The sequence below is a fragment of the Coregonus clupeaformis genome, chromosome 36 (assembly GCF_020615455.1).
Source record: "Coregonus clupeaformis isolate EN_2021a chromosome 36, ASM2061545v1, whole genome shotgun sequence".
Lineage (NCBI taxonomy): Eukaryota > Metazoa > Chordata > Actinopteri > Salmoniformes > Salmonidae > Coregonus > Coregonus clupeaformis.
This window is the reverse complement of record NC_059227.1, coordinates 22,427,427-22,448,874: the sequence shown is the minus strand read 5'-3', so window position 1 is coordinate 22,448,874 and position 21,448 is coordinate 22,427,427. Positions and strand designations below refer to the sequence as shown.

Below are 21,448 nucleotides of genomic sequence, written 5' to 3'. Positions count from 1 at the left end.
AGGTGGCCGGCAGTGCTACGGCATTCTTCCTCCAAATCTACCTGCTGGATGTCGCCCAGGTAACACATCTGTGTGTGTGTGTGTCCCTCTCTTTTTCTCTTCCTATTTTCTCTCTCTCTCTCTCTCTCTCTCTCTCTCTCTCTCTCTCTCTCTCTCTCTCTCTCTCTCTCTCTCTCGCTCTCGCTCTCGCTCTCGCTCTCTCTCTCGCTCTCTCTCTCTCTCGCTCTCGCTCTCTCTCTCTCTTTCCCTCTCTCTCCCTATTTTTCCCTCTTTCCCTATTTTCCTTCTCTCTGTGTCTTCTAACTCCATCCCTCTGTTATCTCCTCCTCAGATCAACCCGTTCCAGGCCTCCATGGTTTTGTTCATAGGGAAGGCGTGGGGAGCCATGACCGACCCTGTTGTCGGCTTCTTCATCACCAAGAGCAAGTGGACCAGGATAGGCAGACTCATGCCCTGGTGAGGCCATACACACATCGATCACTGGTTGCACAGAGTGCACACACCTGGTTTCCCAAGGGAAAAAACAGCAGAGCAGCTCCATAGGACCACAGACCTTAGTGTTTGTATGCACTCTGAGAAATGCTACCTGTAAGTGCTAGGCTTCACATTTGGACACTATTGGATTATACTAAAGCTTTTCTCCGTGGCCAATGTGAGTAAAACTTTTAAACAGGTCAACACTCGCAAGGCCGCCGGGCCAGACGGAATACCAGGGCGAGTTCTCAAAGCATGCGCAGACCAGCTGGCAAGTGTCTTCACTGACATTTTCAATCTCTCCTTGTCCCAGTCTGTAATCTCAACATGTTTCAAACTGACCATCATTGTCCCTGTTCCCAAGAACATCAAGGTAACCTGCCTAAATGACTATTGCCCTGTAGCACTCACATCTGTAATGAAGTGCTTTGAAAGGCTGGTCATGAGTCATGACACACATCAGCACCACCATCCCAGACATCCTGGACCCCCTCCAATTCGTATACCGCCCCAACAGATCCACAGAGGACACAATCTCAATTGCACTTCACACTGCCCTCTCCCACCTGGACAAGAGGGGATATAACTATGTGAGAATGCTGTTCATAGACTACAGCCCAGTGTTCAACACAATAGTCCCCTCCAAGCTCATCACCAAGCTAGGGAGCCTGGGACTGAACACCTCACTCTGCAATTGGATCCTGGACTTCCTGACGGGACGTCCCCAGGTGGTGAGGGTAGGAAACAACACCTCCGCCACGCTGACCCTCAACATGGTGGCCCCTCAGGAGTGTGTGCTTAGTCCCCTCCTGTACTCCCTGTTCAGCCACAACTGCGTGGTCACGTATGACTTCAACACCATCATCAAGTTTGCTGAACACGACGGTGGTAGGGCTGATCACCGACGGCGATGAGACAGCCTACAGGGAGGAGGTCAGAGACTTGGCAGTGTGGTGCCATGACAACAACCTCTCCCTCAATGTCAATAAGACCAAAGATCTGATCGTGGACTACAGTAGAAAGAGGGGAGAGCACGCCCCCATCCATATCGACGGGGCTGTAGTGGAGCGGGTCGAAAGCTTCAAGTTCCTTGGTATCCATTTCACTAAGGATTTGATCCACACACACCCGCACAGTCGTGAAGAGGGCACAAAAGCGCCTCTTCCCCCTCAGGAGGTTGAAAATATTTGGCATGGGCCCTCGGATCCTCAAAATGTTCTACAGCTGCACCATCGATAGTATCTTGACTGGCTGCATCACCACTTGATATGGTAAATGCACCACCATCGACCGCAAATCTCTACAGAGGGTAGTGCGGACAGCTCAGTACATCACTGGGGCCAAGCTCTCTGCCATCCATGACCTCTATATCAGGCGGTGTCAAAGAAAGGCCTGAAAAATAGCCAAGGACTGCACCCAAGCCATAGACTGTTCACTCTGCTACCCTCCGGCAAACGGTACCGGAGCATTGGCTCTCTGACCAACAGGCGCCGAAACAGCTTCTACACCCCAAGCCATAAGATTTCTAAATAGCCATAAGATTGCTAAATAGTTCATTAATGGTTACCCAGACTATCTGCACTGACTCTGCACACTCACAATACTATACAGTATATACACAGTATATACACACTATATGCACACTCACACACACACATTCACAGACACTACGTACACACACATAACACACACATAACACACACACACACACACACACACACATACAAACACACTTTCACACTCATCATATGCTGCAGCTACTGTGTTCTTTATTCTTATTCTTATCTATCACTTTACCCTGCCTTCATGTACATATCTACCTCAAATACCTCATACCTCTGCATACTCCCTGTATATATATATGTATTTTATTCTTCTTGTGTTACTATTTAAAAACAAATATTATTGTTTAACTCTGCATCGTTGGGGATGGGGTCTTTAGCAAGCATTTCACGGGTAAGTCTATACCCGTTGTATTCGGAGCATATGACAAATACAATATTTTTATTTTATATTTGTAAACCACAGCTGTATCCTTATAACTGTAGACCTGCAGAGAGTGTTTACCAAAAGCACCACATCAAACTTAACTGTAACCCTAGGTGTCAGCTCTAAAGGTTGTTTGTGTGTGTCAGCTCAAAGCTGTGTAAACGCATTGGCTTGACACAACTCACTTACAATAAGTACTGGTTGAGTACTTAGTGCTGATTCTGATGTGACTGAGGTAGTGATGTGTAAGCTCTATAAGCCATAGATTACTGACAAGCTGACAGGCTGGAGAGAGACCAGATCACAGCATTACTGATTTGATTACCACTGTATGTCTGTGTGTGTGTCCTGACTGTTTTTGTGGCAGAACACTGTGGCCCTGCCCGATTGTGTGTGTGTGTATGATGATCATCACCTGGGGCGGCAGGTAGCTTAGTGGTTAAGAGCGTTGTGCCAGTAACCGAAAGGTCGCTGGTTCTAATCCCCGAGCCGACTAGGTGAAAAATCTGTCGATGTGCTCTTGAGCAAGGCACTTAACCCTAATTGCTCCTGTAAGTCGCTCTGGATAAGAGCGTCTGCTAAATGACTAAAATGTAAAATCAGCACCGTGAGAAAGCCAGACCCTCCCTCTAGTTAACTCCTGAAGGAAACCCCCTCTAACTGTCAGACAGGAAGTCCCCTGGACATGGGTTGTGACATCATCAGACAGACAGAAAGGGATCAGTATCTGTGTCCTGAGCAGTTTGTGGCAGAACACCGGGGCTGTGCCCGGTTGTGTGTGTGGTTTATGGCTGCGCCCGGTTGGTACCCCTGGGTACTACTCTGTTTGTTATGTTAGAGCCCGCAATGCCAGCCGAGAGGAACGTTTAGATAAAACTTGGACTCTCTGAGAGTGTGATGGAGCTGAAATTCTCTCCTTGCTTTGGTCTCAGTCTCTGTGTGTGTCTGCCTGGGTGCATGTGTTTTGCCCTACTTCCCCTTTTACTACCCATCCTGTGAGCCATCTTACAGAACATTCTAACAGTCTATTCTAACATTATAACTGTTCCATTCAGTCACTGTGCCTTTTCAACCCTCCCATGACCAGCCTATACAGCAGCAGGCCCAACCCCAGCCCCAGCGCTAGGCAGCCCTGTCACTCTCTTTGTGTGGCTGAACAATCACTAAGGACAGGCCTCTGTGTCACAGGGAGAGCTGGAGTGTACCAGAACTCACCACTCTCTACCTCTCTCTACCTCTTTCTCCCTCGTTCTCTCTGTCCTCTCTCTACCTCGTTCTCTCAGTTCTCTATCTCTCTCTTTCTCTATAATCCCCTTTTCTCTCTTTCTATCTGTTAGATCAGCTTTAATATTGCAGATATATACAGTACCAGTCAAAAGTTTGGACACACCTACTCATTCAAGTTTTTTACTATTTTCTACAATGTAGAATAATAGTGAAGACATCAAAACTATTAAAAACACATATGGAATCATGTAGTAACCAAAAAAGTGTTAAACAAATCAAAATATATTTGAGATTTGAGATTCTTCAAAGTAGCCACCCTTTGCCTTGATGACAGCTTTGCACACTCTTGGCATTCTCTCAACCAGATTCATGAGGTAGTCACCTGGAATGCATTTAAATTAACTGGTGTGCCTTGTTAAAAGTTAATTTGTGGAATTTCTTTCCTTCTTAATGCGTTTGAGCCAATCAGTTGGTATACAGAAGATAGCCCTATTTGGTAAAATACCAAATCCATATTATGGCAAGAACAGCTCAAATAAGCAATGAGAAACGACAGTCCATATTCAACCCCCTCCCATCTATCTCTGAAGACCATCCAGTTTGATTTCTATTTGCAATATATTTTTAACTGTGCTGTTTCACAAAAGTTCTGAACCTGTATACATTTTACAGACATAGCATATTTTACATTAGTTATCTTGTTGTTTTTAGTCCCACCCTTCAGCTCCACTCAACCCCTCCCATCTATCTCTTAACACCATACATTTTTTATTTCTATTTGCCATATATTTTCAACTGTGCTGTGATGTTTCACAAAAGTTCTAAACCTTTCTATTCTCATAGTTTCTACAGATTGTAAATTTAAGATACATTTTTTGCTAAAATTATTATTATATTATTGATCGATTGACTATGACTTTTCAAATCACCCAGCAGTGCTATTTGCAGAGTTAGCTCCAGGTAAATATAGCAATTCTTTAGTCATTCCTAGACCTGCGACCAAAAACTATCTACATATGGACATTACCAAAAACGAATGATCTAATGATTCTGTCTCTTCGCAGCATAATCTGCAGAGCTGGGATGGTTGTATCCCCCATATACTGTAAGCATTTCGCTACACCCGCAATAACATCTGCTAAACACGTGTATGTGACAAATAAAATTTGATTTGATCAAATTTGATTTGATATAACTTTCTATTGGTAGCAAGAATTTTGTATATTAATTTAAATTGAACAATTCTAAGTTTTGAATCTGGCATCGTTTTGCGTATCAGTTCATAAACCATGTGTCATGGAATCGGTACATCGAAAATCTCTTCCCAACTATTTTGAAATCTATATGGCACAGCTGTCATTTTTTTTGTCCTTAAATGAAACTGGTGTACTTTTTTATTTACCACAATTGTCTTTAACCAATTTTGGTCTTTAATGCAGGGCGACATTTTTGCAGTTATGCTGCAATTAGTTGGTTGTAATTTTGGGTAGAGCAGACATTTCCATATATTTTTGTTAGCTGCATGTGTGACATAACTCCACCAGTCCTATTTATGAAATCATTTACAAAGATTATACATTTTTTAAACATTTTTTCCCAAAATAATGTTTTTTTTATCAATTAGTATATTTGAGTTTAACTACAATATTTGTTGTATTATTTCTTCTGTCTTTTCTGGCAGATTAAACTGAAATTGCAACCAACTTTCTCTGTCTTGTTTTAAAAATAGGGACATTTTGGAGATTATTTCATATACAAATAACTGAAAGTGAGAGGTTGTAAAGGCCATTCTTGAACATGGGGTGAGACATTCTTACTAATCTGCTAGAGAACCAGTTTGGATTTAAGTATAACTTTTGTATGACTGAAGCCTTTAGTGAGAGGTCTAATGCTTTAATATTTAATAATTTCTGCCCTCTGAGTTCATATTCATTATATAAATATGCCCATTTAATTTTGTCTGGCTTGGCGTTTAAAAAAAAATGGAATATTTTTTGCTCATATAATTTAAAAAACTGGTCACTAGGTGTAGGCAAGGCCATAAGCAAATAGGTAATCTGGGATATGACTAAAGAGTTAATCAGGGTGATTTTTCCACAAATAGACAGGTATTTTATTTTCAATGGTAGTGTTGTGGAAATCCTTACACAGGGACACTCAAAGTCAATCTTAAATGAATCATTGTTTATTGGAGAGGTTCCAACAAACTTAATGCACCATAGTGAACATCTGTCAGAAGCTCTAATGGGGCAGTCCCGTTAGTTCTCATATATACTGCAGACAAGTCATATTTGCATGATTTAGCTTATTCATGATTAATTAATCATTAACGTTTGCCTTATTCATGTGACAGACCAATACCTCACAAGGCTTCTTCTCTAAGCTGAGACGTTGAAACTGAGATATCAAAACAAGGGTCTGGGCGTACTGCCAAATTTCAGATACTTATAGTGAGGGTTCGTTCAATCAGTCACTTGCATGAACACAGAAATTGGTTTATAGAAAGCACAAACATAGAACATAGAAATTGGTAAATAGAAAAGCACAAACATAATAATTTCCATCACAGTGCAATATCTTATCTATTTTTGCTAACTTTCTATTAAAATGTATTGTAGTGAGATCATTTATTTATTTTGGGGTATGAATACCGAGTATGTCCACATCACCGTCAGACCATAATATAGTACACTTATCATAATTTGGTTGTAATCCAGAGAGGTTAGAAAAAGTATTTAGATCCTCTATGAGGTTGTGGAGGGATCCAAATAGTGGATTTAAAAGAAAACATGAATCATCAACGTTACAATGATACCTTTGTTTTTAAGCCCTGGATTTCTAGCCCCCTTGATATTATTGTTGGATCTCATTTTAATAGCTAACATATCGATGGCCATAATAAATAGATATGCCGATAGTGGACAACCTTGTTTTACTCCTCTTGACAGTTTAATACTTTCTGAGAAGTAGCCATTATTTACTATTTTACACCTAGGGTTACTATACATAACTTTAACCAACTGTATAAGAGACTCTCAAAAATTGAAATATTCCAGGCATTTGTTTATAAATTCCAGTGGTACTTGATGAAAAGCATTTTTCAAAGTCATCTATGAGTACCAGGCCTAGTTTCCCAGATTTTTCATAGTGTTCTATTGTTTCCATACTTTCTTATTTTTCTCAATTATCTCCATTAAAAAAAAATAAATAATATCCAACAATCTTTCTAATTCTATGCGCTATGCATTTTGCTAGAATTTTTGCATCATAACACTGAAGTGTAAGGGGCCTCCAATTTTTTTAAATGACTGATCTTTATATTTACCACTTGGGTCCTATTTCAGTATAATATCAACCTTCTTGTTGAGTATCTGATAATCTACCATTTTTATGGAGTGTTAAAACATGCTAATAACGGTCCTCTGAGTACATCAAAGGTTTTATACCTCACTTATGCCATCCAACCCTGGATTTTCCACTTTAAGGCTTTAATTCATCAAAAGATGCTAATTTTACATTATTAATAGAAAAAAAATCCATACAATTTACTTTCTATCTGTTCTTATTAAACTGAATTCCGGCAGGACAGGTCTGGAGTTAGGGCAACAAGAGCAGGGGGTGGGTTTAGTATGAGGTGGGGGTCAAACACCTTGGGGTCCTATCGGTCAAAGGTTATTCAGGTCCTTTTGGAAATGTTTTGGCATTTCACCAAAACACGTACTGTGTTATTTGGGGGGTGGTGCTAGAGGATGTGGTTGAGCTAGCAAAAGCTGCTTACTGTGTTAACTATATTTACTTAGTTGACACTACAGCTGCAGAGCATTCGTTGGTCTTGAGTCTTTATGATAAGGATGTTTTCCTAGTGTGAACTCTATGATGTGCGGATACTGAGTAGATGTTATCAGATAACCTAAATATACTTAGTTTTTTGGGGTGTCCGTCCTCGGCTCCTAGTCTATGTTGCTTTAGTGGAAAATTAGAGCCTATTCGTTATAACTCAGTGGTTATAGATGATATAGTTATTGAGGACTGAGGAAAGTGCACTAGTCCACAACCTCCCACTCTCTCTCTCTCTCTCTCTCTCTCTCTCTCTCTCTCTCTCTCTCTTCTCTCTCTCTCTCTCTCTCTCTCTCTCTCTCTCTCTCTCTCTCTCTCTCTCTCTCTCTCTCTCTCTCTCTCTCTCTCTCTCTCTCTCTCTCTCTCTCTCTCTCTCTCTCTCTCTCTCTCTCTCTCTCTCTCTCTCTCTCTCTCTCTCTCTCTCTCTATATATATATATCTCTCTATCTCCACTAAACACACGCTGTTCCCTTAGCCCATAATGATACAGTATGTACAAGTTTATCTGATAATTATACATAGACAACCCAGCTCCCCATATCCTCCAAACTGCACAATGCAGATAATTATTATGTCCTGAGATGCCTGTGTGTCCGTGTGCCTAATATGCTCATATCATCCAGTTATCGATTCTGTGGCATATTGCATCTTCCCGTCCTCCCACTGTGCCCCCACTAACTCAGAGCGGATTCCTTCAGATTCACAAACACACCATCCATCGCACCTAAAACAGCCCACACACCATCAATCTATCACTGGCCTAACAGGTTTACGGGCTTTTATACATAGTTGTCTAAACCAGCCTGCTGAGATAAACTGTCATGTCTTTATCCATTGCACAAACCCATAATGAGGCCAGAGTTTCACAATAAAAAATTATACCAAATTTGACTAAAATGTTTGCTCAAACAATAGCCATTAAGATATGCAATAAGGGCCTCCCGGGTGGCGCAGTGGTCTAAGGCACTGCATTGCAGTGCTAGCTGTGCCACTAGAGATCCTGGTTCGAGTCCAGACTCTGTCGCAGCTGGCCGTGACTGGAGACCCATGGCGCGCAATGTGCCAGCGCCGTCCAGGGTAGGGGAGGGTTTGGCCGGCAGGGATGTTCTTGTCCCATCGTGCACTAGTGACTCCTGTGGCGGGCTGGGCGCAGTGCGCGCTGACTCGGTCACCAGGTGTATGGTGTTTACTCCGTCACATTGGTGCGGCTGGCTTTCGGGTTAAGCAGGCACTGTGTCAAGAAGTAGTGCGGCTCGGTTGGGTTGTGTTTCGGAGGACGCATGACTCTCGACCTTTGCCTCTCCTGTGTCCGTACGGGAGTTGCAGCGAAAAAGGGGGTAAAATACCAACAAACCAAAAAAATATATGCAATAAGAAACAATAACCCTGCCCTCCCTTTTTTGTCTCTGTAGGATGGTGGGCTGTACTCCGTTTGTGGTGGTCTCCTACTTCTACCTGTGGTTCGTTCCTCCCTTCACAAACGGACGATTCATCTGGTACCTGGGCTTCTACTGCCTCTACCAGACACTCATCACTGTAAGTACCAGCCAGATACCAACTACTGCTAGTACTACATAAACGTTGGCCCACAAGGACAACCATTTACACATCCTCCTTCTCAGATACAGTATCTTATCTAACACTATTCAACACTGACTTTGTTTACCCAACTACCATTGTTCCTGGATACAGCTTTCTATCTGCCAGAAAATATACAGATAAGCAGAGATGACTTACAGAACCCAACACAATACTATAGTGAGCAGAGCCAACATGTCATAAAACAAAACCCTTTTGATAGTTCACCTCAAACAAGTGTGTTTATTTAGGTTTATTTTGTTACTATGGTACAGCTTCAAACCCTTTCCCTCTCTTTCACTCTCCTTTTCTCTTTTTCTCGTTCTCTCTCTCTCTCTCGTTCTCTTTCTCTCTGCAATGTCTCTCTCTCCTCTGCTCTCTCTCTCTCTAATCTATTTTACATATGCTACAGAGCATGTTTACCACTGCCCATCGTAGCCACATTGCGATGGCCTATAATGACGTCATTCTAACTACTTGATAAGTATACACTCGGCCCTGTCAGAGACCGCTGGGTGGGTAAATGCTGGTTGCCACTTTTAGCTTCCCTTCATTGTCTTTGTGTGTGAGAGACTGAGAACAAACAGCTGCTATCACTTTAAGGCCCTACAGTAGTAACAATAAAAAAAACAGGTAGTGTACATCACCGGCCAGTGTAATCATTCAATCATGATTTGATGACCACTGTAAGTCCTTCTACGTGAGGCAAAGCTCTGGTCAAATTGGGTTCTATAAATTGTGTTTTTACAACAAGGCCCCACAAATGACATGCTTGGCCTTCCCTCCTTCCCTCCATCCCTCCTTCCCTCCATCCCGCCCTGGGCCGAAGAGAAGGAGAAGGGCTGGGACAGTCTTTCATGGCAGTGTTTATTTCTGTCATATCTTTGGACGCTCGGTGAGTTGTTCGGTCGCTGATTGAGCTGTTGTGTAAATGACAAAGGAGAAGAAAGGCTGGGGTTGAAGGCGAAGGGCTATGGTTGCTGACTGATCTACTAAATTTGGCCTTTACTACTATAGCCCATAGAAACACATTGAATACACATTCATAAATGGCAAAAAAGACAGTCAAAAAATTTATCATAAGGGATAAGGTTTTGAAGAGGAGATATAAGAAAGCTAAGGAAATATTTGTGTTTTTTGGACACATATTTAACACCTTTTTTTTTTGGGCACAAAACTACCTCCATACTTTCCATGTATTTTTTAAACCGGTACCGCTTACCTTCAAATAAGTCCTTGACACAAAATGGAGAATACCATCTTGTTTGTGAGAATCTCCCCTTTCCATAGTGGAGTCATATTAGTTTGTTGCCCAAACGGTTTGGATGCTACAGATGTTTTCATTAGAAGACTGATTTTCGGGACGACTCATGGTCTGACAAACAACCCTGTAGCTCGCCCACTTTCCACCACATATGTGGAAGGCCGACATAGACGGATGCGGTGGATTGAGTAGCAGCCTATGACAAAAACGTATATTTCTAGCTTAAATTGACAGATTTTGATGGGGATTTTATTATGATGTTACTTAGATTGACACCGGGTGCTCTTAAGGGTTAATGTTGCAGTGAATCATCGTCTTGAGTGGAACATGCAGCATAAAATATCCCCAAAGGTGGAAATGATATGGACTCTGACCCTCTGTCCTATATCTAACCATATCTAATCATGTCCTCTGTGTTTCTTCTGTGTTTCCCAGTGTTTCCATGTGCCTTACTCTGCCCTCACCATGTTTCTCAGTACAGACCAGAAGGAGAGAGACTCAGCCACAGCCTATCGTAGGTCACTATTAAACAGACCTTAGTTTGTTTAATAAAATTCAAGCACTATTCTGTCATTCTGTTTTGATAGTACTTAATACTGTAAAAAATATGTTATACTGCAGGTATGACCCTGGAGGTGCTGGGTACTCTAGTTGGGCGCTGCCATCCAGGGTCAGATTGTGGCAGCGCCCACACCCTGAAGCACTGCCCCCCACCACAACATGTCCACCGGTCACCTAGGCAACGGCAGTGGGGCCGAGATCGTCAAGAGAATCGTTCACTCCCAGGACTTCCTGTCACATGCTGTAAGTGTCACCGCGACAACAAACAACCTGACCTGGGGTGTTACCATGGTATTCCGATTTTGAAAATAACTGTAAGTGACAGTAGTGTCCTCAACTACCTCAGGGCTGCACTTTCAGGGGCATCTTTTCCTTTAACTTCACTTTTTCATTTCCTTTTTTAAAGTCTCAAAGTTGAAAGGAAACAAACAGGAAACCAGTTGAAGGTCAACAAGTATGAAAATAGTGATGTGTTGAAACTTAAAGGAATATGATGAATAGGAAGTTTGTGTTTGTAGACTGTCTAGCGGTGAGATTTAGTCTTACCATGTACCAACTTAAAGAGGGCTTTATAGACATATATTATTTATCATCCTGGGTTTGAAGTGACCATAGGATGCCCCAGCTTCCTCCCCTCCCTTGGCACTGACCACAAAAAGGGGTTTCCTCCCTGACATCAGCCATCAAACCCCTTCCCTAAAATAAGAGACTCCTCCCCACACTGAGGGGGTGACCACAGTCTGTGTGTGATTAAGGCTATTTTTATCACATTCAAAAACACCTGCATGAACCCCAGACCCCAAACTCGACATGTAGTTTGTTGGGATTAGGGGACTAACAATATTGAACATCTATTTCCAGCCAAACCCAGACCGGAACATTACATTTGAATTGAACTGGTTGTTCATTTCCTTAGCAGTATACTGTACATATAGCCAATGAAAACATCACTGAGACAACCCAGAGACCCTGATGTGAATCTTGTGGATGCAAAAGGTGGTTTATGGGTTCATGGGCAAAACGCGGCGAGCGGGCTCCAGCCCAAACTGTTCCGTGTTGGATTCGGGCACGCCGCGGCTATTCAGGGGCTCAAGTGGTGCCTTTTCAAATGATTTTGGGTAAACCCAGATGGTTCGGCTCTCTAACCACGCAGGACCCTTTGTAGCCATGCTGAGCATTTACACACAAACACACACACTTGGAGCACTGTCACCACTAGATTCCTCTGAGTTCGCGGGTGAGGGTGGCTCATTCATCTGGGCGAGTTCTCCAGTCCCTCAGAAATTGGCGGAACGTTTGATGTGAATAAATAATAATAAACCACTTTGCTGCACCGCCTGGAAAAAATGGCAAACAAGCCCAGAGTTGTTTAGGGCAGTGCAGTTCCTGTTGGGGTCAACATGAAATCTTCAAGACTCTATAGTATTTTGGTAGGATGTATTTAAGGATTTTTTTCTGTCTATGCTTTTATCTAATCTGTTCAGTGATTTATGAGATCTGGTATCTGCTAGAAGCGATTTAAGGAGTGCTAGCGTAAAATGACAGGGTCAACAAACACATCGATATCTTCTAATGTGACTTTTTGATAACGGTTGAAGTGCAGTATTTGGGTGGAGTTACAAAATGGAAATTGAGAAAGGCTCAGTACAGATGTGCTCCTTCTGTAACCAAAGGCTTTAAAGATTGATAGTGGGCCCAAGGAAGAGTAGTGTAATAAACAAATAAAGGATAGATTTACACTGTTGTTTTTTTCCTGCCTTTGCTGAATAAGTTTATATGCTCTCTATCCTCCTTGTAGAATGAGGTGTACAGTATATGATTGTTTTTTCTTTTATCCTTTTGCAGAAGGAGGTGTATATGATTGCTGCTGGTGTGATAGGAGGAGTGTTTCTCATCTGCACTGTGGTCATGTTCCTGGGAGTCAAAGAGAGAGATGGTGAGTCTGTGTGTGTGTATGTATGTGTGTTTTGCGTGTGTGTGTGTGTGTGTGTGTGTTTGTGCACACTTTTCCCCAGCAAGTGTGTGTGTGCTCTCTTCCCCCTCTCATATTTCACTCTAACCTCATTTGCAAAGTACCAGTAAGCAGTTTAGCCTTATTCTGAACTGACTATTTAGCTAGCTCCATCCTTATCCAATGATTATCCAGCTCAGGGGAAAAAATAAGAATAAATTATTAAGTATTAAGTGTAAAAGGAGAGAATCTACCATCCATATCTCTGTGCAATTGTGAGATGCAGGGCTCACTTGCAAAAGTGAAGAGACCTTGGTCACAATGGGACTCCCCTGCTAAAATAAAGGTTAAAAAAATAATACATCTTGTTTTCATGCACATGGAGGCTGTCAGTGAACTGCTGACCTCACCACCAGTGAACCTGTTAGTTCTGGTTCTCTGTAGTGGCAAGCCCTGTGGAACAGACAGAGCATAGCAATGCTGCAATGCAGGGGCAGCTACAGAGGTTGCCAGATTGGAGGCAAAATCCCCCATACGTGTCTCACTCATGCTACTGTATATTCTCTCATCACAGAATGTGTGGTGCTTCATGGGCTAGATTTAGGGTTGGGATAAAAGACAGAAACCAAAGAAACTGTCTCCTTTGACACTTTCAAATGTTATTCCTTTTCTTCCTCGCACAGATCCATACATTTCGAAGACGGAGAAGCAGATCCCGTTCCACAAGGGCTTCATCCTGGTGATGCGACACAGTCCCTACCTCACTCTGACTGCTGCCTTTCTCTTCATCTCTGTTGCCATTCAGGTAGGCACAACTTTACTAATACACCTCTTCTCAGACATGACACACATTGGGATGGTAATGGGTGGATAATGTGCTGTTATGGCTGCCTCGTTCAGAATGGCTCCAGATATAGCCTGCCTGCCGTTCAATGTTGATTTGATCAATAGAAACAGAGCACTCAGTGTGTTTGAGTAAATACTCCAGAGCATCTCTCTCTCAGCTCCAAATCCAACTGATAGACAGTCCGACAGCACATTATCATATTACTATTATGTAATATCTTGTTATTGTTATTGCTATCATTATGAGAATTCTCCCTACATTCAGCTGCTCAGTTCTGTGATACTCTTTCTGCATGATTGTGATCACATGGTTGGTTGAGTCAGTGTGAACCATATTGGAACCTCTATTAAATCTCTATTATCTTCCAACACGTTGTACCAAACTCTAAAATCAAGAATAATAACAGAAACATAGCATCACTGAATCAAACATGCCTGAGGCTGAGCCACGCTTTTGGCTGCCACTCACAGAGACAGCACCCATACAGATAATGCTACCAGCAGCAACAGCCACACTGCTTGCACAGCCTAATGCCATCACTATCACGCTATCACCAAAAGCGACAACAGTGATAACGTCAAAGGATGTGAGTGTAACAGGCTCGTGATGCTGAAAGGACAGTGTCCGTGTCATGGTTCCACCTGTCACCAGAGGGCGGCAGAGACCGTCCTAGAGACAATAATGACAGTCAGGTGTGATCTATCACTAATTATGATTTCCATTTCCATTTCCATTTACGTCATTTAGCAGACGCTCTTATCCAGAGCGACTTACAAATTGGTGCATTCACCTTATAGCCAGTGGGATAACCACTTTACAATATGTATTTATTTATTTATTTTATTATATTTTTAATTTATTTTTTGGGGGTGGGGTAAGGGGGGGTAGAAGGATTACTTTATCCTATCCCAGGTATTTCTTAAAGAGGTGGGGTTTCAAGTGTCTCCGGAAGGTGGTGAGTGACTCCGCTGTCCTGGCGTCATGAGGGAGCTTGTTCCACCATTGGGGTGCCAGAGCAGCGAACAGTTTTGACTGGGCTGAGCGGGAACTGTGCTTCCGCAGAGGTAGGGGGGCCAGCAGGCCAGAGGTGAATGAACGCAATGCCCTCGTTTGGGTGTAGGCACTGATCAGAGCCTGAAGGTACGGAGGTGCCGTTCCCCTCACAGCTCCGTAGGCAAGCACCATGGTCTTGTAGCAGATGCGAGCTTCAACTGGAAGCCAGTGGAGTGTGCGGAGGAGCGGGGTGACATGAGAGAACTTGGGAAGGTTGAACACCAGACGGGCTGCGGCATCCTGGATGAGTTGTAGGGGTTTAATGGCACAGGCAGGGAGCCCAGCCAACAGCGAGTTGCTGTAATCCAGACGGGAGATGACAAGTGCCTGGATTAGGACCTGTGCCGCTTCCTGTGTAAGGCAGAGTCGTACTCTACGAATGTTGTAGAGCATGAACCTACAGGATCGGGTCACCGCCTTGATGTTAGCGGAGAACGACAGGGTGTTGTCCAGGGTCACGCCAAGGCTCTTCGCACTCTGGGAGGAGGACACAACGGAGTTGTCAACCGTGATGGCGAGATCATGGAACCGGCAGTCCTTCCCCGGGAGGAAGAGCAGCTCCATCTTGCCAAGGTTCAGCTTGAGGTGGTGATCCATCATCCACACTGATATGTCTGCCAGACATGCAGAGATGCGATTCGCCACCTGGTTATCAGAAGGGGGAAAGGAGAAGATTAGTTGTGTGTCATCTGCGTAGCAATGATAGGAGAGACCATATGAGGATATGACAGAGCCAAGTGACTTGGTGTATAGCGAGAATAGGAGAGGGCCTAGAACTGAGCCCTGGGGGATACCAGTGATGAGAGCACGTGGTGCAGAGACAGATTCTCGCCACGCCACTTGATAGGAGCGACCGGTCAGGTAGGAAGCAATCCAAGAGTGAGCCGCGCCAGAGATGCCCAGCTCGGAGAGGGTGGAGAGGAGGATCTGATGGTTCACGGCATCAAAGGCAGCAGACAGGTCTAGAAGGACAAGAGCAGAGGAGAGAGAGTTAGCTTTAGCAGTGCGGAGAGCCTCCGTGACACAGAGAAGAGCAGTCTCAGTTGAATGACCAGTCTTGAAACCTGACTGGTTTGGATCAAGAAGGTCATTCTGAGAGAGATAGCAAGAGAGTTGGCTAAAGACGGCACGCTCAAGAGTTTTGGAGAGAAAAGAAAGAAAGGATACTGGTCTGTAGTTGTTGACATCAGAGGGATCGAGTGTTGGTTTTTTGAGAAGGGGTGCAACTCTTGAAGACGGAAGGGACATAGCCAGCGGTCAAGGATGAGTTGATGAGCGAGGTGAGGTAAGGGAGAAGGTCACCGGAGATGGTCTGGAGAAGAGAGGAGGGGATAGGGTCAAGCGGGCAGGTTGTTGGGCGGCCGGCGGTCACAAGTCGCAAGATTTTATCTGGAGAGAGAGGGGAGAAAGAAGTCAAAGCATAGGGTAGGGCAGTGTGAGCTGGACCAGCAGTGTCATTTGACTTAACAAACGAGGATCGTATGTCGTCAACCTTCTTTTCAAAATGGTTGGAAGGTCATCCACAGAGAGGGAGGAGGGGGGAGGGGGAGGAGGATTCAGCAGGGAGGAGAAGGTGGCAAAGAGCTTCCCTAGGGTTAGAGGCAGATGCTTGGAATTTAGAGTGGTAGAAAGTGGCTTTAGCAGCAGAAACAGATTAAGAAAATGTAGAGGGAGGGAGTGAAAAGATGCCAGGTCCGCAGGGAGTCTAGTTTTCCTCAATTTCCGCTCGGCTGCCCGGAGCCCTGTTCTGTGAGCTCGCAATGAGTCATCAAGCCACGGAGCAGGAGGGGAGGACCAAGCCAGCCGGGAGGATAGGGGACATAGAGAGTCAAAGGATGCAGAAAGGGAGGGAGAGGAGGGTTGAGGAGGCAGAATCAGGAGATTGGAGGGAGAAGGATTGAGCAGAGGGAAGAGATGATAGGATGGAAGAGGAGAGAGTAGCGGGAGAGAGAGAGCGAATGTTGCGACGGCAGCATTACCATCTGAGTAGGGGCAGAGTGAGTAGTGTTGGAGGAGAGCGAGAGAGAAAAAGGATACAAAGTAGTGGTCGGAGACATGGAGGGGAGTTGCAGTGAGATTAGTAGAAGAACAGCATCTAGTAAAGATGAGGTCAAGCGTATTGCCTGCCTTGTGAGTAGGGGGGGACGGTGAGAGGGTGAGGTCAAAAGAGGAGAGGAGGGAAAGAAGGAGGCAGAGAGAAATGAGTCAAAGGTAGACTTAGGGAGGTTGAAGTCACCCAGAACTGTGAGGGGTGAGCCATCCTCAGGAAAGGAACTTATCAAGGCGTCAAGCTCATTGATGAACTCTCCAAGGGAACCTGGAGGCGATAAATGACAAGGATGTTAAGCTTGAATGGGCTAGTGACTGTGACAGCATGGAATTCAAATGAGGAGATAGACAGATAGGTCAGGGGAAAAAAGAGAGAATGTCCACTTGGGAGAGATGAGGATTCCTGTGCCACCACCCCGCTGACCAGATGCTCTCAGGTATGCGAGAACACATGGTCAGACGAGGAGAGAGCAGTAGGAGTAGCAGTGTTTTCAGTGGTAATCCATGTTTCCGCCAGCGCCAAGAAGTCGAGGGACTGGAGGGTAGCATAGGCTGAGATGAACTCTGCCTTGTTGGCAGCAGAACGGCAGTTCCAGAGGCTGCCTGAGACCTGGAACTCCACGTGGGTGGTGCGTGCAGGGACCACCAGGTTAGAGAGGCAGAGAGGTGTGTTTTCTGTTTCCCTTTGCAGAAGCTTGATTCGTTTGCCATGTGCGTTTGTCTCCCGAGTGAGTTTTCTAGCTCTAGTGTTTGTTGTTTCCCCAGTATTACTGAGATCCTTCTGTTACCAATTCTCAGTAAAGTATTTACGTTTATCCTAAACCACTGATTCCTCGTCTGGTCTCTTCTCTGCTGGTCTCTTCTCTTCTCCTGTGTCCAAGCTCATCACGTCACAGTCCGTAATACCAACACACCCCATGTAGGGGAGAACACTTTTTGTAAAACACATAGGGCTGATAGAAAGATAGCAGTCACACACAGCATGATGTTAAAGAATAAGCAGCCCATTCACTCAGCCATAATAAGCCAGTAGGTCCCAATATATAATATAAAAACACAAAATTAGGCTAAGCATTTCCCAATCGAAATGTATAACTTTTACTTCCTATTACAAATATATTTTTCACGTTTATCACACAAAGTAACCGGTGATCTAAAGTTTAAATGCAACAATGTTTCACACACAAGTTATTTTCTGAGATATAGCTCAGGGATTCTTAACAGATGGGAAAATCTCTACTTTTTTTCAAGAAATATTTGTCTTAATATTGACAACGTTTGAAATATATATTTTGATAGACCAAAGTATCTGCTATCACACGTAAAAACAATGTTTTAATTCTTAATAGAATGCAACTAACTGGATTTAACTCCGTCAGACATCATAAAAGGCATTTCATATTTACATGTATCGTCCAACAAGTGTTTAAAGGCCTTGTTTAATTCTATCATTAGAATATTCAAATATGCGACACAAATCTCAAAACGTATTTTTATTTTATAGCGCTATATAATGCTCCAGGGCTAATTTCGTTAGCATTTTAGCATGTTTTTCTAGATTCAGAACATAGAACAATATTTATAAAGCAAACATTATCCATTAGATCTAGCACAGGAAATACTTAAATAATTTAAGCATATGTTGCAGAACAGTGATACAAATAATATTTTTTATAATATTGACAAAAAAAGGGGGTTAGCCAACAAATACTCAAAACAGACATACAGTATTTAACTCTAAAAATAAAAGTTCAATACAAGCATTTGTAAAATATATAAAATGTTTAATTTAGAAATACCCAATACAAATATTCAATAAGGATTTTTCAGCCCTCAGACATTAGACAAAAATCTAAGTTGATGTTTTACGGAGTGGTATACAAGGATTGAAGTGGTATTCAAGTGGAATACAAGGATTGTCCTGACTTTCACGAATCCCTAAGCGAACAACATTGCTCTTGTTAGCTTAGGGGTTCTTGAAAGTCGGGACAATCCTTGTATACAGTGGCTTGCGAAAGTATTCACCCGCCATGGCATTTTTCCTATTTTGTTGCCTTACAACCTGGAATTTAAATGGATTTTTTGGGGGGGTTTATCATTTGATTTACACAACATGCCTGCCACTTTGAAGGTGCAAAACATTTTGTTGTTGTGAAACAAACAAGAAATAAAACAAAAAAACAGAAAACTTGAGCGTGCATAACTATTCACCCCCCCCCCCCAAAATCAATACTTTGTAGAGCCACCTTTTGCAGCAATTACAGCTACAAGTCTCTTGGGGATATGTCTCTATAAGCTTGGCACATCTAGCCACTGGGATTTTTGCCCATTCTTCAATGCAAAACTGCTCCAGCTCCTTCAAGTTGGATGGGTTCAGCTGGTGTACAGCAATCTTTAAGTCATACCACAGATTCTCAATTAGATTGAGGTCTGGCATTTGGCTAGGTCATTCCAAGACATTTAAATGTTTCCCCTTAAACCACTAGAGTGTTGCTTTAGCAGTATGCTTAGGTTCATTGTCCTGCTGGAAGGTGAACCTCCATCCCAGTCTCAAATCTCTGGACGACTGAAACAGGTTTCCCTCAAGAATTTCCCTGTATTTAGCGCCATCCATCATTCCTTCAATTCTGAACAGTATCCCAGTCCCTGCCGATGAAAAACATCCCCACAGCATGATGCTGCCACCACCATGCTTCACTGTGGGGATGGTGTTCTTGGGGTGATGAGAGGTGTTGGGTTTGCACCAGACATTTTCCTTGATAGCCAAAAAGGTAAATTTTTGTCTCATCTGACCAGGGTACCTTCTTCCATATGTTTGGGGAGTCTCCCACATGCCTTTTGGCGAACACCAAACGTGTTTGCTTATTTCTTTCTTTAAGCAATGTTTTTTTCTGGCCACTCTTCCGTAAAGCCCAGCTCTGTGTAGCGTACGACTTAAAGTGGTCATATGGACAGATACTCCAATCTCCGCTGTGGAGCTTTGCAGCTCCTTCAGGGTTATCTTTGGTCTCTTTGTTGCCTCGCTGATTAATACCCTCCTTGCCTGGTCCATGAGTTTTGGTGGGTGGCCTTCTCTTGGCAGGTTTGTGGTGGTGCCATATTCTTTCCATTTTTTAATAATGGATTCAATGGTGCTCCGTGGGATGTTCAAAGTTTCAGATATTGTTTTATAACCCAACCCTGATCTGTACTTCTCCACAACTTTGTCCCTGATATTGTTTGGAGAGCTCCTTGGTCTTCATGGTGCAGCTTGCTTGGTGGTGCCCCTTGCTTAGTGGTGTTGTAGACTCTGGGGCCTTTCAGAACAGGTGTATATATACTGAGATCATGTGACACTTAGATTGCACACAGGTGGACTTTATTTAACTAATTACGTGACTTCTGAAGGTAATTGGTTGCACCAGATCTTATTTAGGGACTTCATAGCAAAGGGGGTGAATACATACAGTGGGGAGAACAAGTATTTGATACACTGCCGATTTTGCAGGTTTTCCTACTTACAAAGCATGTAGAGGTCTGTAATTTTTATCATAGGTACACTTCAACTGTGAGAGACGGAATCTAAAACAAAAATCCAGAAAATCACATTGTATGATTTTTAAGTAATTAATTTGCATTTTATTGCATGACATAAGTATTTGATCACCTACCAACCAGTAAGAATTCCGGCTCTCACAGGCCTGTTCGTTTTTATTTAAGAAGCCCTCCTGTTCTCCACTCATTACCTGTATTAACTGCACCTGTTTGAACTCGTTACCTGTATAAAAGACACCTGTCCACACACACAATCAAAAAGACTCCAACCTCTCCACAATGGCCAAGACCAGAGAGCTGTGTAAGGACATCAGGGATAAAATTGTAGACCTGCACAAGGCTGGGATGGGCTACAGGACAATAGGCAAGCAGCTTGGTGAGAAGGCAACAACTGTTGGCGCAATTATTAGAAAATGGAAGAAGTTCAAGATGACGGTCAATCACCCTCGGTCTGGGGCTCCATGCAAGATCTCACCTCGTTGGGCATCAATGATCATGAGAAAGGTGAGGGATCAGCCCAGAACTACACGGCAGGACCTGGTCATTGACCTGAAGAGAGCTGGGACCACAGTCTTAAAGAAAACCATTAGTAACACACTACGCCGTCATGGATTAAAATCCTGCAGCGCACGCAAGGTCCCCCTGCTCAAGCCAGCGCATGTCCAGGCCCGTCTGAAGTTTGCCAATGACCATCTGGATGATCCAGAGGAGGAATGGGAGAAGGTCATGTGGTCTGATGAGACAAAATAGAGCTTTTTGGTCTAAACTCCACTCGCCGTGTTTGGAGGAAGAAGAAGGATGAGTACAACCCCAAGAACACCATCCCAACCGTGAAGCATGGAGGTGGAAACATCATTCTTTGGGGATGCTTTTCTGCAAAGGGGACAGGACGACTGCACCGTATTGAGGGGGAGGATGGATGGGGCCATGTATCGTGAGATCTTGGCCAACAACCTCCTTCCCTCAGTAAGAGCATTGAAGATGGGTCGTGGCTGGGTCTTCCAGCATGACAACGACCCGAAACACACAGCCAGGGCAACTAAGGAGTGGCTCCGTAAGAAGCATCTCAAGGTCCTGGAGTGGC

At 43.6% G+C, this 21,448-nt stretch overlaps 1 protein-coding gene across 1 annotated transcript in view; it reads left to right on the top strand.

The window, feature by feature from the left end:
• Positions 1–21,448, top strand: part of LOC121552824 (major facilitator superfamily domain-containing protein 2B-like) — a 38,324-nt gene that overhangs the window by 6,198 nt on the left and 10,678 nt on the right. The window contains 8 exon segments of the mRNA XM_041865884.2: positions 1–59; positions 332–456; positions 8,940–9,063; positions 10,805–10,883; positions 10,991–11,076; positions 11,078–11,173; positions 12,776–12,866; positions 13,565–13,686. The exon segment at positions 1–59 is cut by the window's left edge and continues 67 nt beyond it. Of these exon segments, the coding sequence (XP_041721818.2) occupies positions 1–59; positions 332–456; positions 8,940–9,063; positions 10,805–10,883; positions 10,991–11,076; positions 11,078–11,173; positions 12,776–12,866; positions 13,565–13,686 (782 nt within the window).